Source organism: Setaria italica, chromosome VII (genome assembly GCF_000263155.2).
Source record: "Setaria italica strain Yugu1 chromosome VII, Setaria_italica_v2.0, whole genome shotgun sequence".
Classification (NCBI taxonomy): domain Eukaryota; kingdom Viridiplantae; phylum Streptophyta; class Magnoliopsida; order Poales; family Poaceae; genus Setaria; species Setaria italica.
The window spans coordinates 31,252,352-31,279,779 of record NC_028456.1 but is presented as its reverse complement, the minus strand read 5'-3'; the positions used below and the strand labels follow the sequence as shown (position 1 = coordinate 31,279,779).

At 51.0% G+C, this 27,428-nt stretch overlaps 2 protein-coding genes across 2 annotated transcripts; both read left to right on the top strand.

The window, feature by feature from the left end:
- Positions 1–6,423: 6,423 nt before the first annotated feature.
- LOC101758192 (ABC transporter B family member 19) lies at positions 6,424–13,066 on the top strand. The gene is made up of 9 exons (XM_004976944.3): positions 6,424–6,980; positions 7,098–7,152; positions 7,560–7,936; positions 9,095–9,354; positions 9,469–9,785; positions 9,887–10,110; positions 10,190–11,015; positions 11,098–11,339; positions 11,562–13,066. The coding sequence occupies exons 1-9, from the start codon at positions 6,696–6,698 to the stop codon at positions 12,768–12,770; spliced, it is 3,795 nt and encodes a 1,264-aa protein (XP_004977001.1). The 5' UTR covers positions 6,424–6,695; the 3' UTR covers positions 12,771–13,066.
- An 8,364-nt stretch (positions 13,067–21,430) lies between these two features.
- On the top strand, positions 21,431–22,612 carry LOC101757779 (transcription factor ILI1). Its single transcript, XM_004976943.4, has 2 exons — positions 21,431–21,926; positions 22,030–22,612. The coding sequence occupies exons 1-2, from the start codon at positions 21,771–21,773 to the stop codon at positions 22,180–22,182; spliced, it is 309 nt and encodes a 102-aa protein (XP_004977000.1). The 5' UTR covers positions 21,431–21,770; the 3' UTR covers positions 22,183–22,612.
- The last annotated feature ends 4,816 nt before the right edge of the window (positions 22,613–27,428 follow it).

The following is a 27,428-nucleotide window of genomic DNA, read 5'->3' as shown; positions in this document are numbered from 1 at the left end:
CTACTGCGACGCACACGTGCGAACAATTCCAACAGAATACGTATCCGGCACTGCAACGGGTACATGGGTCGCAGGATCAGCGAGCCTTCGATCTGGTATCACCTGTAGAGAAAAAAAGGCGACGGCTTTTTACCGTGTCTCGCCGACGAGGCATGCAGTAGAGACTAGCGAGCCAGTCGCATCGGCATCGCAATCGGCGCGTCCCCGAACGAATCCCAAAAGGCTGCTCGTCGCGCGCGCGGCGCTCAACATGATGAAGAGGATCCTGCGCCAACCTGATCGGAGATCATGAGTGGATGGATGAATCCGAGGACGGCGAGTCCGGACAAGCGCCGGAGTGACATGTTGCCGTCGAGCAGGGCGCTCTCTCCACTCCATCGATCACTTCGCTCGCTCGCTGATGGTTCGGTTCCCCTGCCCTCTCGTCTCATCATCCACGGAGAACAGAAGGCGTACGCTATACCTGGGCCCGCGCCGCACCGTGCTGCCTGCAGCCTCTCGCGAGCACGGAACAGAACAGAATATAACAGAGCACTGAGCATGAGCAGCCAGCCCTTCCCTCCCCCAACAAATTGGACGCACGCACTGCATCCGCCTCATCTGAACTGTCTAGAGCACAGTGATGGCCTGCAAGCTGCAGGCCAACGTCTACTGCTACCGCTAGGAACCAATCGATCAGCAGACCATGCCTCTGATGCCGTCTTTTTTGTTTTTTTAAGCCTTTTTTTAGATTCTCACGTATACGCACCTAGCATAGCCATTTCAAAATCTGGAATCTTAGTTTAGCCCCATCCACACTGACACCAAGCTTACACGTCTCGGCGCCAGCCATCCTGACGCCAAGGTCCATGCGCAGCTGCTGACGCGGATGCCGACATGACGGGGCCTTGGCACCAAGCCTTAGCGCCGTGGATCTTGACGCCATGCATGGCGCCGAGCAATTTACCCCATGCCTCTTGACGTTTCGAACGAAACAAGTATAATTATTTCGAGAAGTGTGCAACAAACTACGTTGTGGTTCAACTGGTTAGGACGTGAGCTTCTTATCCTAGAGATGTGGTGGGGGCTCGGCGCCGTGGATCTTGGCGCCAAGCTTGGCGTCGTAGGTCTTGGCGACTTAGCGTAGTTTGTTGCACACTCCTCGAAATAATTATACTTATTTCGTTCGAACCGTCAAGAGCTATGGGGTAAATTGCTCGACGTCAAGGCCTACGGCGCCAAGCATAGCACCAAGATCCACGACGCCAAGGCTTGACGTCATCATAGATGGCGCCAAGCCCCTACCATGTCGGCATCCGCGTCAGCAGCTGCGCATGGATCTTGGCGTCAGGATGGCTGGCGTCGAGACGTGTAATTTTGGCGCTAAGCTAAGGTTCAGATTTTGAAATGGTTCCACTGGGAACAAATTTGTGAGAATCTTTAAAAAAAACCCTTAAAAAACAAGACGGCCTCTTATGCCCAGAAATCCCGTGGCCATGAGTGTTTGTAAACGCTCGGTTACCGTGCAAAAGCTGGATGCAGCCTCCCTGATGATTCCCGCGAGATCTCATCTCTGAGCATTTACCCCTGATCTAGGGCTCTTGCTCCTCCAGACCAGACTCTTCTCGGTTCTCACCCTATCTTAAGCAGCCAGCCTGCGTAAGGCTGACGAAGACGGTCAGACAGCGCCATGATGCTGTCTATCCTTTGGGTTAGTAGCAGCGATTAGCCGATTAGTTAATGGCGATGCTACCATCAGCTACACCCATAGCCTCGCGGTGGGGAAGCGTGCGCGCTCGGCGGGCGGTGTCACACACAGCTCGGAGCTTTGTTCGCTTTTCCCTGACCTTTTCTGCCGGGCAAGCATATGCGATTAGCAGCGGTTGGGGTGTTGCTGCATGGAAGCCAGGTACGTTCGCGATCGAGACGCTTGTGCTAATCAAGCCCGGTATCCAGCTTAATCCTCGACATCGCAGGGGACCAGCAGCCACGAACATCATATTCCGGGCAAGGGATCATGCCTCCCACAAACCCTAATCATGCACGGGGTTTACCTTAAAGCTACCGTACAAAAGCAAGGCTGGCTATCCTCCTGCCCTTGAGTGAGGCTCTCGGACAGTGAGGAAAGGAAGCGTGCAGTGAGGCTGGACAGATCGATGGGGTGACCTAAAACATTCTGCAAATGTGCAGGATCGCCCGGCCGAAGCTGTCATCCGCATGCCCGGCGCATTTCTTATTGCAAAACGCGCCTCCTTTTTCCACCGTGTTACTGTATTATTCTGCTAGTGTATGGCCGTATGCTTTTGCTGCTGCTACCTTCCAAGCAGATGCACACGATGAGAGCGGGTTGGGTTCCAAGAAGTATCCTATCCGAGCCAGCCTGAGCCTGACGACGACGATAGCCGATACAGGGAACGTCCTGAGAAATTGCACGGGACATGCGGTCCGTTCAGGGCAGAGAGACGGCGTCTGAATCCTTTGGAAAAGGAATTGGAGCAGTCCTGGCACGACAACTATCGCATCGGCTGCTCGCTTTTGATGGCAGCAGGAGCAGCACAGACAGGGTGTCGTGTGTCGTCCAGGACGCACGCGAAGCGCCACAGGCTTTTGTTCACTACTCATCAATCGTCATCGCCACACTTTGATGAGCTGAAAGAAAGAAAGAAAGAGAGAGGAAAACGCGACGGCTTTATCTATCAGCGTATCTGGTTTTCCCTGTAAAGTGTCGCCGATGAGCAGCTCGGACTCGGAAACATGCGGGGCACTGACGAAGTGACGATCTGAAAGACCCCAACAAGATGCCACTGTGTAGCAGCAGTTTCAGTTTATTATTATATTATACGTGTACACTGTCATTGTGAGTTGGAAATTTCGTAAAAACCTATCATTTGGTGCTGCCGGCTGCTCCAATCATTTCTGCAATCTGGCCATTCTTTCTGCCACAGCTACCCTGCACAGCAGAGGCGGTTATTGTTTATTTCACCGCCCTTTTGTCTTCGGGTGTTTGATTCTTGAGGCTAAGTTTCTGCTCACCTTGAATATTCAAATGCTAATTAAAAAAATTAAATATGAGATAATTATAAAATTAATTACACAAATGGAGGCTAATTCGTGAGACAAATCTATTAAATCTAATTCATTCATGATTAGCACATATTTACTGTCAAATTATGGATTAATTAGTTTTAATAGATTCATCTCGCGAATTAGCCTCCATTTATGCAATTGATTTTATAATTAATCTATATTTAATACTCCTAATTAGTATCTAAACATTCGATATGATAGCGACTAGCCCGTGGAACCAAACGAGCCTGAGTATAGTCAGATATTGCTTCCGATGAAGGCACACTCTTCTCAATCCTAGTACTACTAAGCAGCTGTACAATACTAGAGTGATAGAATGCAGTCAAAAATTCAGAGAGAGGCTTTAGCTGAAAGCACAAGTCATCACACGGTTGGTGTTGTGGACAGGGCAGAATCGCTGTCACCACGAGGAATAATACGCGCCCGGCTGCAAAATGCTAGCGTAACCGCCAACGTCCGGATCGACAAACCAAATCCGGAGCGTGACTACGCCCGATCGATCCGCCGGGAATTAAAGATGCACACACGCATGCCACCACGGACGGTCAAAAAGGGTCTCCATCAGTAAGTAGCAGCCACGCTAAGTGTTGTGTCAAATTTTTCTTTCGCCCGGTTCAAAGATCCTCCCCGGGGGTGAGGATGGATAGCGGCTGTTCGGTCATCTCTGTCGCCCCTGCTGCAGAACGCACATTCGCTATGCTTTTTATCGTGCCAATGCTTGTTTTTCCTTTTTTTTTTAAAAAAATAAACCGTTCTTCCTTGAAAGTTTGAGTATTAAATTTTAGGGCTACCGTGGCCATGGTTTCTACGGCGTCAGTTACCTTTCAGCATCTGTCAAAGCTTGGGTTCACATTTGTGATTGGGAATTTGGCGATTAGTCTAGTGTAAAGTACGCTTACGCCCACGTGGTGCCACCATTATTTTTAGGTCGCGTGCAAACAGGTGGAGGGCACGCTTTCTCCGAGCCGCCATCATCAGCTCTACTAGTTCTCTACCAAGCTCACTTTGTCCTAACAGCACCTTCATTTGCGTTATATGAACCAATCGAAGTTAAAACACCTGTGCACGTCTGTGAGTGACAACGGAGAAGATCATGTCAGTAACAAATACTGTGCGTTGGTCACCTCGATCCGATGACGCAGCGCGCCTGTGGGTCGATCGCGTCGGGTGCCGTCAATGATCACCGGCCGTGTCGGCTCGGCGCTCGCAACTTGCGCGGCCGTACGTGTTTTGTTGCGTCGGTAACCGGCCGGCGCATGATTGATCGACGACAGTCTCGAGCTGCTCCCGTGCTCCGCGGCGACGGCCGACGGCGAGGCTCGCGACGGACGACGGCGGTGCACGAGCGTGGCGTGCAGCGTGTACCTCCAGTCCTCCACCGTGCGTGATTTGATAGGACGAGCGGGATTTATCGTCCACAGTGAGCCGGCCGGCTCTCTCTAGGCCTCCGGTACTACGGCCCTACGATCTGAGTCGACACGACCATAGCAGGGGAAGCCGCTCTCCAGGACCAGGACCAGGGGCCTGTGCGGCCGCGGCACATGCGGCGGCCAGGGGTACTCGGCGCGTACCCCGTGCGCCAGCCTATGGCCTCCCGCTCCAACCTGCCCAAGCCACACGGGCACACGGCCGCTGGCTGGCCCGGCCCGCCTTCAACGCCGAGCAGATTTTCGAGCGCTGCCCGGCCAGCCGTCAGGCGAGGCCGCAGCGGTAGCGCTGGGCAGCAGAGGCGCCCACTTCAGCCGGGGCTTGCCAAGTTGCCATAGGCCAAACGGCAGGGAGGACCGGAGGGGAAGGGGAGCGCGGAGCGCCGGAGCGGAGGCCGGGGCACATGGGCGGAGCGCCGTGACCTGAGCAGCAGGCGGAGGCAGCGACCTTTGCCTGCTGCCTCTGCAGACTGCAGTGTTTGGATACGAGGTGTTAAATTTTAACAGTGTCACATCGGATGTTCGGATGCTAATTAGGAGAACTAAACATGAGCTAATTATAAAACTAATTGCAGAACCCTGTGTTAATTCGCGAGATAAATCTATTAAGCCTAATTAATCCATCATTAGCAAATGGTTACTGTAGCACCACATTGTCAAATCATGGACTAATTAGGCTTAATAGATTCGTCTCGCGAATTATACTCCATCTGTGCAATTAGTTTTATAATTAGCCTATATTTAATACTCCTAATTAGCATCCAAACATCCGATGTGACGGGTGTTAAACTTTAATAGGTGGTTGCCAAACAGGCCCTCTGCCTGTGCTCTGCTCCGCGCAGCTGGTCCACCCGCTCTCTCCCCTCTTTATTTTACTTCACTCCTCCCCATGCGCTGCACTGCGCCCCTCGGGTGCCGTCACCGCCAGTGAACCCAAGGCGCCGCTCGCTCGCCGGCCTGGGAGAAGAGCAGAGGATGCCGGTCAACGTCTACCGGCCGGGGCCGATCAACGAGGTCTTGTTTCGTCCAATTGTTCTTGGCACCGTTCACTCACCTACGGCTAGCTACATAGCTATACGAACGTTACAGTAGAGTATGACCCTTGTCCGGTGCTCGATCAAACTATCAGTATAGAATTTTACAAAGATTTTATTTAAAAAAAAGAAAATTATAAAGATACATACTGTATTTTTTATGAAATACGAACTATTTTTGGTTAGATGGTATGTTGTGACGTATTTCTTGGAGGAATATACGCTTTTTATCTTGAAGATGCTATCCAGCCCAAAGATGCGAATAGAGTTCGGTGTCATGACACATGACAACAAATATCCACATCCTTGAGACTTTGTTTTCGGATACGTATAGGAGGGATTAAGAGGGCCTCAATCCATATGAATTGGAAAGGCCACTTGTTTATCCAAACAAGGTTTGAGGAGTAAACATTTACACTGAACAAGTTAGTAAAGAGAAAATTCACAAATGCGAGATCATCTCATGCTACCTTACTCCGAGTGCTCCATGTCTAGTGCTGCTTCATGACTGATGCATCTCCTTGCTCTAATGTGATTGTATGGCATTCTTTCTATTTACCGTTACGCGACACCTACTACATGATGAGTACTCTCACGGTTCAAAATTGTACGTTGTTTTAGCTTTTTAAGATTCATACATATTATTATATATCTAAATACAGTGTATAGTGTATGCGTAATAATATCTATAAATTTTTTAAAAAATAAAACGACACTCTGAACAAACCACCCTGTTAAAATTCTGCACATTGCAATCCTGCTGAGCTGAAAAAGGAGTGCGAGCGGTAAAGCTCACCGCAAGTGAGCGCAGCTGTGCTCCGCCTCTGCCTCCTGACCCCGCGCCCCACACTGCACTGCCCTCCTCCTCTTTATCACTCGCCCCGACGCCGCGCTAGCTTCTGACCTGACCACCGCAGCGCGGAGCACAAAAGCTCACCACTACCGCCACCCCCACCCCCACAAACCTCGCCTGCACGTCACCGATACCGAGGCGCAGCCCAGGCCGGCAGGCACTTCCCCCGTCTCGCTCTGCTTGCTGCCCCACCGCAGGCCAAGAAAGAAGCGAAAGCGGCGACGCCGTCTCCAATGCCGCAGGGCGCCGCGGCGGCGGCCTGAGAGTGCGAGCCGCTCTGTCGACTGTCGAGGTCGGGCGGGGGAACGCATTGCGATGGCGGAGTCGGCTTTGGCGGACGGGAAGGCGGAGAAGGCGGCCAGTGGAGGAGGGGGCGATGCGGCGGGGGAGGGGAAGAAGAGGGCCGACCAGGCCGTGGCGTTCCACGAGCTGTTCTCGTTCGCCGACAAGTGGGACCTCATGCTCATGGCGGCGGGCAGCCTGGGCGCGCTCGCGCACGGCGCCGCCATGCCGCTCTTCTTCCTCCTCTTCGGGGACCTCATCAACGGCTTCGGCAAGAACCAGACAGACCTCCGCACCATGACCGACGAGGTCGCCAAGGTCCGTTCTTTCTTCCTCCCTTGCTCACTCAAACAACCTCGCCGAGATCGCCGCTTATCGTCGCAACTCGCCAGTGTTTATGGTGCTAACAGAGCGATTCATCCTCTCCTCTTGCAGTATGCGCTCTACTTCGTCTACCTGGGGCTGGTGGTCTGCGTCTCCTCCTACGCAGGTGACCTTCTCTTCTCTATCCATCCCCTGTTCCTCGCCCCCTCGAGTTCCGTACGACTCCCCATCACTTGCTGTCTTCTCCGACGCGCCAAGCCTCTTTTCGAGCATAGTAATGGAGTACAGGGGCCTGTTTGCGAAATAGGATCTGGTCATGGCCGGTGGGGCATCTCGAAGACCAGCCCACTCACTTGCACAAGTCCCGTCGCCATCACACCAAACGGGGAAAAGTTTTACAACTATACCATGTTTGTCTCGTTTTCGTGTCGACGAATCCGGCAAGCGAGCTCACCGGCGTCCATGCCGGCGGCGTGCCTGATGCAAAGTTCCACATTCAAGTTGCAACCTTGTGGGCTCAACATATTCTTGATTCTAGCACACTGGCTGAAGCTGCACTCTTTCGTTCCCCAGAGATCGCGTGCTGGATGTACACCGGGGAGCGGCAGGTGATCGCGCTTCGGAAGGCCTACCTGGACGCCGTGCTGCGTCAGGACGTGGGGTTCTTCGACACGGACGCGCGCACGGGCGACATCGTGTTCGGCGTCTCCACCGACACGCTGCTCGTGCAGGACGCCATCGGCGAGAAGGTCGGCAACTTTATCCACTACATCGCCACCTTCCTGGCCGGGTTGGTGGTCGGGTTCGTATCAGCGTGGCGGCTTGCGCTCCTCAGCGTGGCCGTCATCCCCGCCATCGCCTTCGCCGGAGGCCTGTACGCGTACACGCTCACCGGGCTCACTTCCAAGAGCCGGGAGTCCTATGCAAATGCAGGCGTCGTCGCGGAGCAGGTAAAAGACGCTTGCCTCCTGTCGTGTTTCCCGTGGGGAACTAGGCTGTTGCTGTTCTGTCCACTGTTGCATAGTGTCGTCAGATATATTTCTCTTGGATTAGGATTAGGATTCGTGTTCGATTAATCTATGCATTTCCGTAGTGCGCGCTTGGACTTGTGAGGGAATTGGGCTGGTGGGTAGGTAGTCATTCTTGGTGCTGTCTGCTGATTAGGAGCCAAAAATCTTGTTTTTAATGCTGCAAGACGACTGACCAACATGCGATTTGTTCTTTTTTCAACTTTTTATGCTTTGGGAATCCTATGAGCCATTCCATAACTTGGTGGGGGCAGTGCTTGCGGCTTTCAGCTTTCCACAGGGTTTGCGTGCTCAACTTTTGGTGTAGTGGTTCTGTGCCCTTTCCATTTTCTAAAACTCTCTATATGGATTACTTCAAGAGTTTCCTATTTGCACTAGGCTGATGCCTCAGTGAAAGTAGTAAAAAGACTTCCCTGACTACTTTATTACTAAGCAACTAGGTTTGGCAGGCTATGCCTAACAAAAGGACATTAAGTAGTTGTGTGAAGAATACACTGTTGACCTACTAATTAGTATTAGACTATTAGTAGATTGTTAAAAAATTATGCGTAATGGCTCTGCGCATAGTTTGAACTGCAGTATCTCTTTTATAAGCTATCAATTGTGGTGCCCCGTACAAAGAAAGTTTAGTCATGTTACTTTGTTGGGATAATACCTTTTGATTCTTTTGTGGGTAACATTCAATCACTGGAAAACATGTAGTATGTGATGCTAGAGGAATATGGGAGTTGAGTTGATGATTTTTAGCCATATGATGCAGGTGATCAACTGTTGATACTACAAAACTGGTGAATGCTTTTGTTTCTTTCGATATGGAAATCACATATATAGTTTTCTTAGAACAAAACCGCATATATGTCCATGTGCCCAATTGCCTAATGATTTGTGCAATTTCAGTAATTTTAGTATGAAGTGCTCTACTATGTTGCTACCAGCAATAGGTGGGATAGCATTTTATTTGATTTGTTTATTGTTCAAATTATTTTGGTTGACACTGTCTGTTAATCACCATCTTGCAATATATAAGAATTTAATTGCTTGTATCTGCTTATATGCTGATCGAGAAACATCCTTGTACAGGCAATTGCCCAAGTAAGAACAGTGTACTCTTTTGTCGGAGAGAGCAAAGCACTTAATTCCTATTCTGAGGCAATTCAGAACACACTGAAGCTTGGTTACAAAGCTGGTATGGCCAAAGGGCTTGGGATCGGATGTACTTACGGAATAGCATGCATGTCTTGGGCACTGGTATTCTGGTATGCTGGTGTTTTCATCAGGAATGGACAGAGTGACGGTGGCAAGGCTTTTACTGCAATTTTTTCTGCAATCGTCGGTGGCATGTAAGTAAAAAGATGTTGGTTTTATGATAATCCTGTTTCATTTGTTTTCTCCTGTCCGTGAAACTATTTTCCTTGTTTCTCTTGTGTGTAATAACTGCTTATTTTGTTCTACAGGAGCCTTGGGCAGGCTTTCTCAAACCTTGGAGCCTTCAGCAAAGGGAAGATTGCTGGTTACAAATTGCTGGAGATCATCCGCCAGAAACCCTCCATAGTCAATGATCATAAGGATGGAAAGTGGTTGGCTGAGGTCCATGGAAACATAGAATTTAAGGAAGTTACTTTCAGTTATCCGTCAAGGCCTGATGTTATGATCTTTAGGGATTTCTCTCTCTTCTTCCCTGCTGGTAAAACTGTCGCGGTCGTTGGAGGCAGTGGTTCTGGAAAGAGCACTGTTGTGGCTTTGATAGAAAGGTTCTATGATCCTAATGAAGGTAATAACAAATGCATTGCCTAAGGGGACTGTTGATTTACATTTTGTGAATATGTAGAGATCCTTCTAAACTATTGTCTTAAACTTTTAACTGCATTTCAGGCCAGGTTTTGCTCGACAATGTTGACATAAAGACACTCCAACTGAGGTGGTTGAGAGACCAGATTGGTTTAGTAAACCAAGAACCTGCTCTTTTTGCAACCACTATCCTTGAGAATATACTGTATGGAAAGCCAGATGCCACTGTTGCAGAAGTTGAGGCTGCGGCGACTGCATCCAATGCTCATAGTTTTATATCTCTTCTTCCAAATGGCTACAACACAATGGTGCGTCTCTACTTTCCCTCCGTACATGTAATGTAGCCTAAACGACCAAATATTAACTTTATCATATTATTGTTCACAGGTTGGTGAGCGAGGCACCCAGCTGTCTGGTGGTCAGAAGCAACGTATAGCAATAGCTCGTGCTATGCTGAAGAACCCGAAGATTCTACTCCTTGATGAAGCTACCAGCGCTTTAGATGCAGACTCAGAAAGCATCGTGCAAGAAGCTCTTGACCGTTTGATGGTTGGGAGGACGACGGTAGTTGTTGCCCATCGTCTGTCCACTATAAGAAACGTGAACATGATTGCTGTGATTCAACAAGGCCAAGTTGTTGAGACTGGGACACACGATGAACTCCTAGCAAAAGGAAGCACTGGAGCATATGCCTCCCTGGTTCGTTTTCAGGAATCAGCACGGAATAGGGATCTTGGAGGTGCATCTACCCGCAGATCACGGTCAATGCACTTGACAAGCTCACTTTCCACCAAATCTCTCAGCCTCAGGTCTGGAAGTCTAAGGAACTTGAGCTACCAGTACAGTACTGGAGCAGATGGACGCATAGAGATGATCTCGAATGCAGATAATGACCGCAAATACCCAGCACCACGTGGTTACTTCCTGAAGCTCCTGAAATTGAATGCACCTGAATGGCCTTATGCTGTATTGGGCGCCATTGGTTCCGTCCTCTCGGGATTTATTGGTCCAACATTTGCCATTGTTATGGGTGAAATGCTGGATGTGTTCTACTACAGGGACCCCAATGAAATGGAGAAGAAAACAAAGCTATATGTGTTCATCTACATCGGCACAGGCATATATGCTGTTGTTGCTTATCTTGTGCAGCATTACTTCTTCAGCATCATGGGAGAAAATCTTACAACCAGGGTTAGGAGGATGATGTTATCCGGTATGTATCATCTCCATTCCACAATCGGTTTTTTGTGGTGCCATCTTGAATATAGTATGAATATCTACTCTGTTTACTGCAGCAATACTTAGGAATGAAGTGGGTTGGTTTGACGAAGAAGAAAACAACTCAAGTCTTGTGGCTGCTCGTCTAGCAGTCGATGCAGCAGATGTGAAGTCAGCTATAGCTGAGAGAATATCAGTCATCCTGCAGAACATGACGTCCCTTATGACTTCTTTTGTTGTTGGTTTTATCATTGAATGGAGAGTGGCACTCCTTATCCTGGCCACTTTCCCTCTTCTTGTGCTTGCCAACTTTGCCCAGGTAATTTCTTGGCCTACTCTTCAGTGATCCATGTCACCATTTCACCGTTAAAACTTATACCAAGTCCATTTATAAGAACAATTCTTAGTGCAGTTTGTCAAAGGCATATATTAGCTAATTTAGGGCAATGTATCTAAATGAGAACAAGTCTTAGTTTTACTCTGCCTGTGTAGCAGCTTCATGCCTCTGAAACGGGAATGTTGTTTGTTTTTATGCTTTCAGCAAATTTCAATGAAGGGCTTTGCTGGTGACACAGCAAAGGCACATGCCAAGAGCAGTATGGTTGCTGGTGAAGGAGTGAGCAATATTCGCACCGTGGCTGCATTCAACGCTCAAAGCAAGATCTTGTCACTCTTCAGCCATGAACTGCGCATACCAGAGCAGCAAATCCTTCGTCGTAGCCAGACATCAGGTCTTCTGTTTGGACTTTCACAGCTATGCCTGTACTCCTCGGAGGCGCTCATTCTCTGGTATGGTTCTCATCTCGTCCGATCACATGGATCCACCTTCTCCAAGGTCATCAAGGTGTTTGTTGTCCTTGTGGTGACTGCCAACTCTGTAGCTGAGACTGTGAGCCTAGCCCCAGAGATCGTCCGTGGAGGTGAATCCATCCGATCCATCTTTGGCATCCTCAACAGGGCAACAAGAATTGAGCCTGATGATCCTGAGTCAGAGCGTGTCACCACCATCCGAGGGGACATTGAGTTGCGGCATGTGGACTTTGCCTATCCAGCACGCCCAGACATTCAAATCTTCAAGGATTTCAACCTGAAGATCCATGCTGGGCGTAGCCAAGCTCTAGTCGGAGCCAGCGGTTCAGGGAAGAGCACTGTCATTGCTCTCATCGAGCGTTTCTACGATCCGACTGGGGGCAAAGTCAGTATTGATGGCAAGGACATCAGGAGGCTGAACTTGAAGTCCTTGCGGCTCAAGATCGGCCTTGTGCAGCAGGAGCCGGTCCTCTTCGCTGCGAGCATCCTAGAAAACATTGCGTATGGCAAGGATGGTGCGACCGAGGAGGAGGTGATCGAGGCGGCAAAGACAGCAAACGTTCACGGCTTCGTCAGCCAGCTTCCCGACGGCTACAAGACGGCAGTCGGCGAGCGTGGCGTGCAGCTGTCAGGCGGGCAGAAGCAGCGGATCGCCATCGCCAGGGCGGTGCTTAAGGACCCGGCCATCCTGCTGCTGGACGAGGCGACGAGCGCCCTGGACGCGGAGTCCGAGTGCGTGCTGCAGGAGGCGCTGGAGCGGCTGATGAAGGGGCGGACCACCGTCCTGGTGGCCCACCGCCTCTCGACGATCCGAGGGGTGGACCGCATCGCCGTGGTGCAGGACGGGCGGATCGTGGAGCACGGCAGCCACAACGAGCTCCTGACCCGGCCGGAGGGCGCCTACTCACGGCTGCTGCAGTTGCAGCACCACCGTGTCTGACGGCGTTGTGCAAGTGCATCCTCTGATTAATACATGATGATGACACCTTCGTTTTGGAGACTGGGATGGCCGGATTTTTTTTTTTCGGTTGGTGGTGGTCGTGCGGATGTAGATACTAGGGCAACCGTGTATGTTCTTAATGCTGTGGATCGCAAGCTTGAACTTGGAACATCTGATCTGTATCTTCCCCCGGAATGTATGATGCAACTCTTCTTTAGATCTTTTTGTTGACTTTTCTCCATCTGTTCGCATCTTCTCTAGTATTATTATGTGATTTTTGAAGGGACTAATGAAAATGCCCCGAGCGGCGGGTCACATGCTCACATTGTATGGTCCCATGGATGCAACGTTGGTTAATTCCTGTTCTCACCTGCGCCCTCGTAAAAAAAAAAAGTTCTCACCTGCGCGGAGGCCGTACGTCGTGTGATCCTCGAGCAGAGCTGGCTGTCGCAATCGGATTCCGGAGGCGAGCCCACATCAGCGTCTCGGCGGGCATGGCGCGGCGGCGTTGGGCGCCGCCGGAGATGGAGCAGGCAGCAAGAGAGCATCGGGCTATCGACTTCGCGGGCCCTGGAACTGTCTTAAGTTCGGCCCATACTTTGTATTTTCTTCGGCCCCCAACGGTGTTGTTTCTTAGGCCTATAATAGCCTTTGGGCTTAATGTAGGGTCCACGTTGACCACCATTTCCTTCCTGTCTCTCTCTGTACACCGTCACATGGTAGAAATACCGCAATACCTATGGTGCCTACCTGATGTCCTCGTACGAATCTACTCCCTCCGTTCCGAATTACTATTTTTTTTTAATTTTTCTAGATACAAAACTTTTGATATGGATCTAAATGTATGTACGTCTAAATGCGTATAAAAATTATGTATATAGAAAAATTTAAAACGAATGATAATTTGGTATGTAAGAGTATAATCTTAATTTCCCATTGATAACTGTACTCTCATCATAAGCATAGAGCACGATATAATTAGGCCCGCAATTAATGGAGCCGAGGTGACCCTGCTGCACTTTGCGTGCCAGCCAAACTAGGCATCTTCGGTCGCTGGCACGTCGAGCTCCTCCGGCTGCAGGGGCGCGGAAGTAGCCGTACGCTCGCCCCAGTACCCTGTACAGTCGCGATACGCCCCCATACACACGAACCCTGCCGGTACACCTGGTTCCTCCGGCCTCCGGTTGGTGGCGCGTAACACAGCACGCACACTGTGCATGGGCCTCCGTCGCCGCAAGACGACGCCGCTCACCGTAGCGACCATAGATTTGGTTTCCCTGTTGCTCGGCGTACTTGCAAGCCGCTGCCGGCCATACACATGAGATGCATGGGGGGCGCGGCGCGTTGATGGGCCTCCGGCGGCCGCTTGACCGGCCGGCTTGCCGGTGTTTCCCTTGGCTGTGGCTGGCCGGTTGGCGGCGGGTTGCTAGAGCGGCGACTGTTTGGGCCGATCCGCGCGGTATCCGCCGCACTGTTGCGCCCAGGTCGGCGACCGCGGCCGCTCGCTGCTGGACGTGGATGGGGACGGGGAGGCCTTGCTTTCCCAACGGCGCGCAGGCGCGTGGCGCAGGTGCTGGACCATCGGGTCCCGCTCCCCGGCGGTGGTTGACACGGGTGGGGTGGTGGACTCGCGCCCTGCTACAGGCTACGGCACTGTGTCGTCGTGCTTGCCAGTACGCGCGCGCGCGTGCGGCGTGCGTGCGTGCATGTTGAATTCCGAGCTGGTCAGGGCGTGTGCGGCGAGTGAATCGCGCTTTGTACGAGAGATGCTTAACGTCGATGAGTGGTCTCGTACATCGGGTAACTCGACGGGGCACCGGTTTGTACGTTCTGTCTGGCTGACCTGACCAGGCAGCACAGCGTGCAGTAAGCTGACTACACGGACATACCAAAAAAAAAAGAAAACCTTGCAAGCATCGCGATCCGTATCTCTACAGTCCTGAAAGCCATATCTGACTGCAAATACATACTGTACAGATCTTAAAGATTTCCCTCGTGACACTTACTACGAATAGCAGGGACGATACGAAAATCTCTTGAGATCAATTCAATGGTGACTAGAGCGCCCCCGTACGTGCGCCATACAGCTAGCGATTGATCGCTCGACCGACTGCAATGCGGCACCTGTACGTTAATAAATCTTCGCCGACGCGCTTTCATGCTTTGCTCCGTCCAGCTGCGCGCCCGGACGTACTGCAACGCCGCCGGCGGGAGCTTTCGGCCCGTCTCCCCATCGGTGAACACGGGCACGCCTCGGCGAGGGAGGCCTCGATATATCGCCTCCGGATCCGAATCGAGCCACGCGTGTCTGCCGCAAGAGAGCACTGTAACCCCGGCGCACGGTCGGAGCCCGTGCACAGTGTGGCGAATCAATGCGCCAGCATGCCTGTAACAAGTTGTTGTTGTCCCGTGGCCTGGAAGCCGCCAGCCCGCTCGATGTCTCTGCTGCTCAGCTCGATCGATCGACCCGGCTGTTTCGACTTTTCCCAGTGATCGCGATCGCCACATGCACCCTTAATTCTCACTTTCTCAGGTCTCACATCATTTTTTTTTGAAGAACCAGGTCTCACATCATAAGACCCTAGTGTTGGTGGCATTGTGGCAATATGGGTACGTGCATGAACGTACGTGATCGGTGCGGTGCGAGGGAACCAGCCATAATCCACCGGTTGGAAGGCCTGCACATGGAGGTCGATCCGTCCGCAGGCCCCAGCCGAGACCGGCGCTCGCGGCCTTCCAACAACCGACGTGATCGGGGGTACGGTGCTGCGCGGTACGACGTGGCGGGCTGGTGACTAGCAAAAAGGTACCCTTGGGCGGTACGGCGAGCGACCCGTGACGGGGTACGTGCCGGGCCAGGCGAATCCGACCAGCCGGAGGCCGTGCGCGCGGCCAAAGCCGACCAGCGCGGGCGCGGCCGACGCGCGGTGGATCCTGATCCGCGCAGCGGCGCAGGGCAGATGCTCCGAGATGCATGACGAGGCCGCGCATCCCGCGCCCCACGTGCGGCGCCTCGTGGCGGCCTCGTCACCAGCCAAACCCATGCAGGAGATCGAGCACTGGTTCCCATGGTCTCATCCAGATCCAGGTATGCCGGGCTCCGACTGTGAAGTGTTAGCCGTTTCTCAGCTCATCTTAACATGATACTCCGTACTTACTAATCAAGAAGGCATCGAGTTAGTACGTTGCTGTGGATCGGATAACGCTGCATGCACAGCATCACTCTGTGTAGATGCTATGTAGTGATTAGGCTCTGAACAACTATCGCTGCTTGGACCTCAATTTGATCTTCAACTCTGTCAATGCAGCGTTGCTGATGATTTTGCCTATTTTGATGGCAAAACCAGGGGCGAATATACATTGACTTAGTCAAATAAGGGGTAATGGTGCAAACTTGAAAAATATGAGGACACACGGACAGTTAGAGATCAAAGTTTGGACATAATTACGAATGGCCTTATGTCAAAGGCGAAGAATTTGATTAAAAAACGGTAAATGGACTGTACTATTCTCCCCGTCTATAAACGCAAGTGCTTTTAGGATTTTTAGGACAAACTAAGAAGGACGAAATCAGACCTTCCTGCCCCCACGATCAAAGCTACATGGCCAACTTTTTGATTGGCAACATTTAAGATGGTCAGCGTTTGATTGGTTGGTGAAAATATAAATTGACTTAAATGTGTCGGGGTTTGTTAGAAATGCTTCTATCAGTCGATAAATTCAAACAGTAGAACCAGTTAAGCAGACAGAAAAGTCGCTGTACCTGCACGAACTGCAATTTTTTTTACGGTCACCGGGGGAGAGAATACTGTCTTGAGTGGATCAAAGCAGTATAAGATCTTAAGAAACAAAATAAGAGTACAACTAGACACACAAAGAAAGAGAAATACAACACGTATACAATTCACACACAAGTTATGACACAAGTCGAAAAACAGCCACCGTTCGCCGATTAGAACCACCATTGAACAACATACTCGCCAATACGCCATGACCATTGCACGACCACACCACCCCTCGTAGCTGTGCCGCTTCGTTGTTGCCCTCCATCTGAGGGACCATCAATGAAGGGGGATTAAAGGTGGAGAGAGGTGCGCAAAACAGAGACTACGGGACACGACGATCTTCCTTGAAGCTAACGGTAACACCTTTAGAAGGACATCCGAGCTCCAAATACCATCTTCCAACGCTATTCGAGGGGAGGAAGCCTCGAAGGGGAATGGTGGAAGAGGTGGAAACACCACCCGGCATAAAATTTGATGGCACCATCAACAAGAAGAGTGCCGATGGAGTAGAGGCGCCAAATGGGGGACACTCGCTGAACCACGACGATAGCCAACAACCAATGTCAACAAGTGCATGAAGTATACCGACAATGAAGAGATGAAGAAGATAGGAGGCATCAAGCAGCCGAGGACCACAACTGATTGTGCAAATGTGAGACACCCTCGCGCTCCAGGCGCGAAGCTTTCGCTGCACAACAGCCTCCGCCACATCTGTGAACGGCACTGGCGGTGGAGATGGTATAGGAGTCACAAGACAACGCCTCCATGGAGGAGAACGGCGCCTGCAGGCGTCGTCGTTGTCGGAGGTAGGAAACTAGACTTTCACCGGTGACTCACACCACTGGCGCACATACGTAGACAGTAGCCTCACCGGCCACCGCCACCATGCGCCACCCCAACCCAGTCCCAGGCTCAAGCAATGCACGGTAAGGAGCACCGGTGGATCCGCTTGCATCGAGCACAACGGAAGCCACAACACAGTGCCAACCAGCGTCAGCCTAGTCTGTGAACTCCTAGAGAGGAATGCCCAAGGAGCCTCGAGCTTCCCCACAGGGATTTTCCAGAAACGGAACAGGCTAGTCCTTCAAAGGCTGCGGTTGGCTTACCCCTCGTTGCTCGGGGCGTTGCTCACCTGAGGTGTGCGCCGACCTCAGCCTACGGTGCCCGGTCACCGCGTGCCCGCACTGGACAAGCAAGCGGTGGCCGCGCTGGATCTGCATGCTGGATGAGCAAGCGGTGCTCGCGCTTGATCTGCAGGTCTAACCCAGCATCGACGGGTAGCTCGATCCAGGTGCTTTGGCACTAGATCAGGCCTCTAGCAAACCCCTCCAGGCCGGATTTGTCCTTTGCATAGGGAGGAGTAGCTATGTCCGGTGGGCGGCTCTCTGGTTTGCTCCATCGCTGGTTTCACGGAAGAAATGAGAGGGAGAAGAGGTAGCTGGAAGGGAACGACTAGCGCCGGTTGGAGCTGTCGTTCGGCCGCCGCCGCAGTTAACTCAGACCAGAACCCATCAGAGCCAATCTCCCTCGATCCGTGCATGGATACGAACTGCCCAGGATATGGCCTCGGAAGTTACTCCAGTCGTCTAGGCGCTGTTTACTTGCGCCATGTGAGCCTGTGACGAGTAGAACACCCTGCTGTGCCCCGCAGGCGAGCGATTAATAAACGAGATGGGCTCGATTCCACTCGAATTGGCCTCATTGGTAGGTGCTACGACACACATGGTCGGCGCGCTGCATGCCGTGGCCGGCATTCGCCCAGCGCGCGCACCGAGGTCCACCCCACCACCACCACCACCGACGCCGCCGCGCTAGATCTTGCGAGCCGTGTGCCGAGTTCGTTGCCAGCAGAACAAACGATCGAAACCGAAGCGCAGGCATGTGCTTGCAGCTTGCTGGTGATCCGCGTGCGTGCGTTGTAAGACAGGGTGCCGACGATGCCTTAGGGTGCGTTTGGTTTGGAGACAAGAAGGGATGGGACGGTGCCGTTCCTATTTTTTGGGATGGGATCATCCCGTCTTATGTTTGGTTGAGAGGGATGAATTCATCCCAGTTTTTTGTTTGGTACGATGGATTGAAAACGAGGGACGGATGGCTCGGGTAACACCGTTAGCTACATGTGTTTAGTGGGACCCACATGTCATATATGGGCCCACATGTCATCTTCTTTTCTTTTTTTTTTCTCCTCATCCTTATCTTCTCCAACCCGCTAGAGCTCCCGAAGGCCCAGGCTGCACGGCCCCTGCTCGCCCGCCGGAGCTCCGCGCCGCCCCCGCTCGCCCCCGCCGGAGGTCCCAACCGCGCCGCCCCCGCTCGCCCCAGGCCGCGCCGCCGGAGGTACCCGCTCGCCCCAGGATGCGCCGCCGGAGGGGCCTGCTGGCCGTGGGCACCGGCCGCGGCGCCGGGGTGCTCGCCCCGCCGGCTGGACCCGCTTGCTCCGGCGACCGCTCGTCCCAGGCCACGCCGTCGGAGGTCCCTGCCGGCCGCCGACCCTGGGCACCGGCCGCGCCACTGGAGGACCCCGTCCTGCCGGAGACGAAGCAGCCCCGCGCCAGTCTTGCGAACGGAGAAGGACGGAGCAGACGGCGCCCGAAGTGGGATGACTCTGTCCGCTCGTTTTGGCCGGACGGGGTCATCCCGCATCTTGGGAGCATATTCCCATTTGTGGACCGTCCCGTCCCTCGTGACTCCGAACCAAACACTATCAAATTTGGGACCGTCCCGCCCCGTCCCGTCCCGTCCCCGGTACCAAACACACCCTTTACTTTGCTCGATCCAGGGACCAGGGATTGGGATCGGGATCGGATCGCCAGATGCCATCGGCCCCAATCAGGAGGCGGAGCGCGTTTCTGTCTGCAGCAGCAGCCAGCGTGGTCCTGCAGCACGGCAGCAGGCCCGCCGTTCTGGTTCGTTGGTCTTTGTCTTGACCGAGCTGGGGACAAAGCGTCTTGTGCCATGTTGCATTGGGTGCCCCTGACCGGGCTCCCGCTTTGTTTAGTTTCGTCGCTTGCTCGAGAGGTGCGTGAGCCCTCGTGCAGTCCCAAACAAATCATGGCGCCATGATTGCCGTTCAACCGTCGTCGCCACACGAGAATCCAGGAAGCATACTCATTACCCAATAATGCCTTTTCTTACTACTGGTAGCCTGGTACTGTGAACCTCTGTTCTCGACTTGTCGTACTCGTACCTCATTTCATCTCAAGTAGCCAAGCCGATCGTTCATCTCAAGTAGCCGATCGTAAAGGTATAAAACGGAAAGGCTCGCAGCAGGTGAAGAAAATGTTACTGCACTGTTCAATGTTATTCAGAAATGGTTCTCTGCATACAACAAGATAGGCAGCGGCGCATTCAGGTATTCGCCATCGAGCAGGGTGGACCCGTGGACTCTTCCGTCTTTTGGCAACATGGGCCAAGTAGCACGCACCCTGTTAACTGATGTGAACACGGTGTGGGTCAGTCACACACAGACGACAACAACACACCATCACTTTCTTTTAACTGATGTTAACTTGTCAGGCTGGGGGTTTCCATATGCAGTTCACACTTCAGACGATCGACAGGCCTAGACAACAAGCACCACCGCAACGCAAACAAAATGAGGCCGACCGGTCGATCACCCTTTTAACTTTACACACACCCTGACGACTGATGCAGTTCACCTAGGCCGCCACACTGACCCCCTTTTTTGCATGCCGAGAGCTCCTATCAGGCTCTCATCCTTGTCATCGTGTCATCGCCTGTCACTGTTGTTATGGTTCCAGGTCGCCATTCCGGGGGAAAAAGTTTAAGACCACCCATAAGGCGCTGCTTCCTGGGTTCACTGCACGGCGCATATAGTATCATCAGCTAGGATCGATGAGGCAGGCGCCATCCGTTCGTCCTTCGAGATCACGAAACAATGCAGCATGATCCTGTTGACTCCAATGATTCCAGGACCATCTGGTATGGTATCTAGTCTCTGCCGATCACTACGCAGCCACGTGTTCCGCTCGCTGCCCATGGATGCGCCATCCGAAACGAAAATTATAAAAACTGGTCAAACTTGTATAATTGGATGTGTATCATGAGGCGGTGGACGGATCGGATCCGAGGGTGGTGGTTGGTAGATTTCTATAAGCACAACTGTTTCCAGACAGTTGAGGTGGTGATCGGTTTCCATGGCTCTGAGTGAATGATCACGTTGCGAGATCGTCGATTCTGTCGTGGCGACCACCAGTATGTAGGTGAGCAGCCATGAGAACGCTACTGTACGTGGAGTTAGTTCATGGCACCAGCATGTATGAGTATGACCAATCCGCATCTCGATCGGCCGGCCGGGTTCAAGCATTTGGCAGTTCTGGAATCGACGCGCGAGGCAAGGACTTGCAGACAACATTTTGTAATCGCCACCACGCAGCTTCAGACAACCGTGAGTACAAGTTTTCCAGCATCCCTAGATGTTCCAACTATTTACAGAGCAAATCATTTGTAAATAGTCATCATAAACAGTGTACCAGAGTACTGCTCTCGTGTGCACCACACCACAGAAGCTTTGCAACCACATGTAAAGTACTTGCAGTTGCTTAATAAATCTTCTAAAATAAAGCAGTTTTTCTTCCTGTTCTATATATTTCTGCTCAACAACGAACAAGATGCTGCTAGCACGGATCGTGACTGATATAATCTAATAATGAATTGAATTCAGGGATCGATGCGCTGCCCCTGCTGCTGCGTGCATGCTCGGCAGATGCAGGAGATGGAGCCACACAGACAGGCGGCACATCATATAGAAAAAACCCACACATAGTACTGACAAATCCAGAGGCCGCAATAATAAAAGTACAGGAGCCAGAACGCTTGGTTGCTTGCTCCTCCATGCTCTCACACACACACACACGCAGCCGGCTATATCTCCATGCATCCTCCACTACTTTCCCTCCATATACCTCACCACGTCCTTCCTAACTCTCGCTTTCTCCCTCCGGCCTGCCCTCCTCCCGATTGCTAACCCCCCATCCTCCATCACGGGCCGCAGCCGGGCGGCCGGCCGGCCATCCCCTCATTATATATAGCTCTGATCTCTGCAACCGCCACTCACCTGCCTTAAAGCAGCTACAACTCTCTAGCTAGTCGCCGAGCTCTCTAGCTAGCTCTTCTACTTGCTTCCACACTGAACCTAACGACTCTCTTATCATCAGTAGCTTGCTACTAGCCAATATATATTACTAGATCGAGTATGTCCAGCAGCCGGAGGTCACGCACGCGGCGGGCGGGGAGCTCGCTGTCGTCGTCGTCGTCGTCAAGGTCCATCTCGGAGGACCAGATCTCCGAGCTCCTGTCCAAGCTTCAGACGCTGCTCCCGGAGTCTCAAACTCGCAATGGCGCGCATAGGGTAAGCACTTTGATCATGCATATTTGCTCAATTATATTAACCCATCTGATTAAGCTCTCAAGCTCTTAAACTTATACTCGTGGAAATGGTCGACCGAATGCAGGGCTCGGCGGCGAGGGTGTTGCAGGACACGTGCAGCTACATCAGGAGCCTGCACCAGGAGGTGGACAACCTCAGCGAGACGCTCGCCGAGCTGCTCTCCTCCGCCGATGTCACCAGCGACCAGGCCGCCATCATCAGGAGCCTCCTCATGTGATCGATCTCCGGCACATAAAGCTCGGTGCGAGCGCATGCACGGCCGCTAGATCTCAGCAGGCATGGCCTAGCTAGTTACCGTACCTTCGCAACTGCTCATCATTAGCTGCCCTGCCGCTGTCTAGCTACTAAACTACTGCTCAAGTACATTAGTAGCTAGTGAGCCATGCTTAGCAGCGTGTGGTTCTTGTACTTTGATGTAAGCTTGCATTGTGGTCGTCGTCTATCTCTACCTCGCTCGCTTTCGATCGGTTTGGCTGTTAATCCAAGTTGGATGTGAGAGGTTTTGCAAATAATGGGAGATGGACAAACAAGCGTGAGGTTTCAATTATAGAAGATACTACTACTACTTACTACTAGGCTAGAGGTTCATGTTGATGTACTTTGAGGTGGCTAATTGGCTTTGTTTAATGCAGTGGTGCTTTAATTAAGTTTGCTAGTACTTGACTCTAAGATGCCTGGGTTGTTTTCTTGATGGGCCACACACACTAAAATTATTGCAACTCTTTGGGGACGTGTTTGCGTGTAGTTGCTGTGCCCTGCGTTTTTCTGATGTTGGAGGTTGCAGGGGACAGGGGAGATTGGTGCCTCCTCGTCCTTGTTTAGCTACTACGACGTACTAATTACTATACGCGAAAATGAAAGTTGTTCAAGTAAATGGATGTTTTTGCCCTTTTTTTCTTCCTACAAAACATTGTACTACTATGCACAATTGCGACTCTCGTATCAAGTCCAATTTTCGGCGTCCAGTTCAGTACGATCCCTCCATGCATATACGTGCATGAAGATTGAAAATAATCATGTTCTTTTCTTTTCTTTTCTTTTTTATTTACCACTATTGGTTCCTATTACAAAATTTATATGAAAGTCCGATCCACCATATATATAATACTCCTTCCGTCCTAAATTGTAGGTCGTTTTGGCTTTTCTAAGTTCATAGGTGTTTGTATGGAGTAAGAGAATAAGCAAACAGCAAACATAGATATAGTAGGTTGGCCACATATATGTACTTCTTGTATTATTGTAGTACAATAAAGTCACAAGAGCTCAATAGAACAATTTACTATTCTGAATTTTTTGTATGCACTTGGATATATTTATTAGGTTTAATTTCAGTTTATTTCAGACATGCAATGCTCCTCCTCGGCTGGCCGGGTCAGACAAACAATCTCTTGGCCGAAAAAGGTGGCCGGCCGGCCATTCAAATTTGAGCTTGGTGTTGGATTTCATTAATGTTAAAAAAATATCAAACAGAGAAATGTTTTGGACGCAATATAGTACGTACGTCGTGAATGATGCAGATGTGGATGCATGGACCATGCATGCATAGAATCATATTATCTAAGTGGGGCGACAGGAGGCAGGAAATCAAAGATACACCCGTACGGCCATGAATACAACCGTGCAACTAATCACGTAACAGTACCTAATCCACGGCCAAATTAAGCCCGGTTTGCCTGATTAGATCGAGACATACAAAAGTTGCAGAAGAATAGGGGATTCACTGTTGTTGTTGATGAGCTCTAAATTGTACACAGGCGTTCTAGTTAGTGTTGCGGTATCGGATACAGCGACTGGTTTTTCGGTATCTAGAAAGGCACTCAACTGTAGGTTGCAAAAAAACATGAAGGAGAAAAGGCAACACTAGCTGCTGGTAGCATGGTAATGTTGGATGCTTCCACCGATGACAAATATAAATTCATCAAGGTTTGTTCTAAAGTCACACTTGTTTTATAGTTTTAACTATCGATAACTGTTAATATACGAGCGCAACAGGAGTGAGAACCACCTCTTAATGTCCTATTGGAAGCGTGAAGGAATGACTCTAGCTGCTAGGCTTTAAATCCTAGTGCCCCAGATTAAGTACACACAACGAGTGCTCTCAGTGGTTCATTAGTTGTATGATCGTGGGTGTACGTATTCATGAGTGTTTTTGTGTTGCATTTACATGTGCATCATCGTTGTTTTTTTTTTAAAAACACGGTCTACAGAGAATGACAGACACGTTGCATCACGCTAATAATGCATGGTTACAAGCGGAAGATTCCTCGTGGTGACATACCCACTTTCTCGATTCGGCACTGGTGTTCGCATTTTTCTATACTTATTTCAGGATTTAACCGACGTTATTCTTGCAGTGGTAGGCGACGTGCCCGTCGACAGCGAGACGCTAGTGGTGACTTCGTCAATCTCGCTAGTGGTGACTTCGTCAATCTCGAGGATTTGCCGGTTCAGTCCTTCGGAAGTAGGTGCTCATAGGGTAGGGTTGCGTGCGTGTGTTTATAGGCGCGAGTGTGCGTGCGTCTATATGAGCATCTGTGTCTGTACCGTATGATTTGAAAAAAAAATGATTACAAATAAAGTCAAAAAGCCTCTTGCTCTTTTTGTGACAAGTTAGATGGACGAGGAAACTGCAGACACGAAGTCCGTGTCCGTACAAGCATGCGTACCGTGTTGGGCCACGAGATCCCCTGGGCCTTAACCCGGTCGATCTCGCTGTCTCTCCTGGATTTGTCGGTCCACACAATCTGGCCGGCCGACGGCCGCCGATCCGCCGCTCCCGGGGGGCCTCGGCGCAAAGAAATCGCCCCCCCGCGCGGGCGCAGATCGCGCAAGAGACCGCGAGCCGGAGAAGGACGTCGTTTGACTTCCACGTTCCGGCGACCATCCATGAGCATGACTGCATGAGCGCGCCCGTCCTGCAAGCCGGCCGCCGGCCGACGCCAGATATACGAGCTCGTGTTGGCCGGCCAGCATTTCAACGTAGATATCTTGTTTTTTTCCCCGAAATAACGTAGATAGCTGGTTGACTTGCGTGTGTGCTACATATGTCGTAGTACACTAGGTTGTTGGCTGCAGATGTTATGCCACTTCGTTGTATCAGGGAGATGCATGAGCAATGACAAGCTGGCTAGCAGTGTTTTCTCGTTTTTCCTAAAAAAAACCTCTAATTAATCTGAGAAGATGCTGCACGATAAATCATATAGCTATCGTATATGTAAAAATAATGCCACCCAATACAATCCGTTTCAAAATTTAAAATGCTTTAGTTTTATTCTAAGTCCAGCTCTCTAACTTCGACCAAGTTCAGCTCTATTTCTCCGCTACTGCTTGTAGAGGGTATACATCTGATACGTGAGGGGCTACATGTTGTACGAAACGTACGTGCATCGCATGTGTTTAGTCCGGAGCGGTAGTTGCGGCGGTCGATTTATACATGCATGGACCCGTCAGTAGGACGCGGGCGACAGGCTACCAAACCAAAACACATGGCCGGGCTCGGTCTCCAGACAATCGAGGCTCATTCGTTGGTTCATGGAGAGTACTATTTTAGTCTCACGTACTTATCCGGCAAAAAGCAGCATCTTTGGCACATATGTGCTACCTAGCGAGGGTATGTACGTCTGTACTGCCACTCTTTTGGCTCCATGCATGCATGCATCCTACCTGCGTGTGTACCACCCCCACGAAATAATCATCAGGCTAAGCTTACTAATTCAGATGATCAGGCAACAATTTAGGCTTTTTATAAATGGCTTGCCTTCAATTCAGTTCAGCGGTCATTCCGTGATCCTGTCAGTCGGGTGGCCCGTCTCGATGTCTCTCTCATTTTAAGAACTCCGTGACCACTGCGTAGCATTCTTCCGATCGACCATCAAGTGCTTGTCCAACTTACGTGAGTGCAGGATCGGAAGAGTACGTGATGGCTGATCGAAAAGACGCGAAGGCGCGCGTTGTTGTCGGATCGGTTATCAATACGTTCGTGCAGGGTGCTGCTAGCTACGTGCCCAATGAAAAGGGGAAACACGAGGCTCTGCTACCGTCGTGAAAAGGATTCCATCAACCGGTAAATAATCTTTGTAACCAACGACCAATTCGATCGGAAAAAACGGCATGTTGTGTTGCCGTGCAATTAAGGCGCCCTTTCAGGACGAAGCTATTCCATTTTGCAACAATTGTGTTATGATCACACGTCACACAATGCATGCAAGTACTACTACGTAATACTAGTAATTAAGCAGCCACATGCGTACAGATCTGAGAAGAAAATGCCCACATGACACCTGATTTGCGTCGAGTGCCACAAAAGATCATGTTAACATCAAACGGTCACGCCAACATTCATGACAAAGTGACAATGTCCGACCTCATGTGCGCGCTGGATATACCACCCACCGGCCACCGCGCCTTCCTCCAGATACATTGGAAAAACTACAAAAGTGACCTCGTATGACAATTGTAGTTTGAGATTCCTTATGAGCTATTTTGCTGCAAATGCTCTTATGAGGACACCACGAGTACATCTACACCAGCAGCACCTCAGGCGCCTCCAGTTGCTCCTCCTCCTCAGGCGCCTACAGTTGATCATCCAGTTGGGCCAATCACTCGGGCCCGTGCGAGAGAATTAAACTTCATCATGCTGTTAAGGAACGAAGGCCCAGCAGAATAAGAAGATGGCCCAACAAGGGCAGCCCAGGTGGGGCGCCTAGGGTTGGGAGCCGCGGCCCTTCCCCTGGTCGTGCGCGCCCCCCTCCTGCCGTGGCCCCTCCTCCGGACTCCAGGGGTTGCGTCCCCTTTATTTAGTCGGAGTCCATTTTGTTTATGACTTGAGTTTTGTTTTACATCTAGCTTTAGCTACTCTCGAACACGCGCAAATACGCGCTGTCCTTGTGTGATTCAGAACTCCACCTTCGAGTGATATTTAGATTGCTCGCCTCTTTTTCTTGTTTGTTCTTCGATTGCGGACAGGAATCGATCTTCGTGATCAGACTGATCTTGCGCTAGCAAGGTTGGTAACCACAGGAAGTTGGTTCAGCGATTGCATTGGCGCTTCGGGTTCGCTCGTCGTAGTCGGATCGTGAGGGTCTACTTCCACCAAGTCAAATTTATCTCCACTCACCGAAAGATCGGGCACTCCGACTCTATCATGCTCGCTCTCAACTCGTGCCTTTTGCAAAGAAAAGAAACCCAATATATGCACATGCTTAACCGACTTGACCCCTCAATTATCTAAATTGTAGGAGAATAATCTTGACATTCTATGGGATTACATTACACCAAAAGAAATGCTAATGAGAGCTTAAAAGTTGACGCACCGTGTTTTATTATTTGTATAGGTTTGGTCAAGCATCTACGCACCACGTTTTTTTTTTTGCAACCATATGGAATAGGGGTTGACATTTGTGAAAAATGGCTTGTAACTTATGAGGGGGCTCAAAATCCAAGTGACATATGTGATGTCTTTTA

Coding starts and splice junctions, on each gene's coding strand:
- LOC101758192 (XM_004976944.3), top strand. CDS start 6,696: ATGGCGGAGTCGGCTTTGGCGGACGGGAAGGCGGAGAAGGCGGCCAGT. Junction 9,355..9,468: donor TCTGCAATCGTCGGTGGCAT/GTAAGTAAAAAG, acceptor TTTGTTCTACAG/GAGCCTTGGGCAGGCTTTCT. Junction 9,786..9,886: donor GTTCTATGATCCTAATGAAG/GTAATAACAAAT, acceptor ACTGCATTTCAG/GCCAGGTTTTGCTCGACAAT.
- LOC101757779 (XM_004976943.4), top strand. CDS start 21,771: ATGTCCAGCAGCCGGAGGTCACGCACGCGGCGGGCGGGGAGCTCGCTG. Junction 21,927..22,029: donor CTCGCAATGGCGCGCATAGG/GTAAGCACTTTG, acceptor GACCGAATGCAG/GGCTCGGCGGCGAGGGTGTT.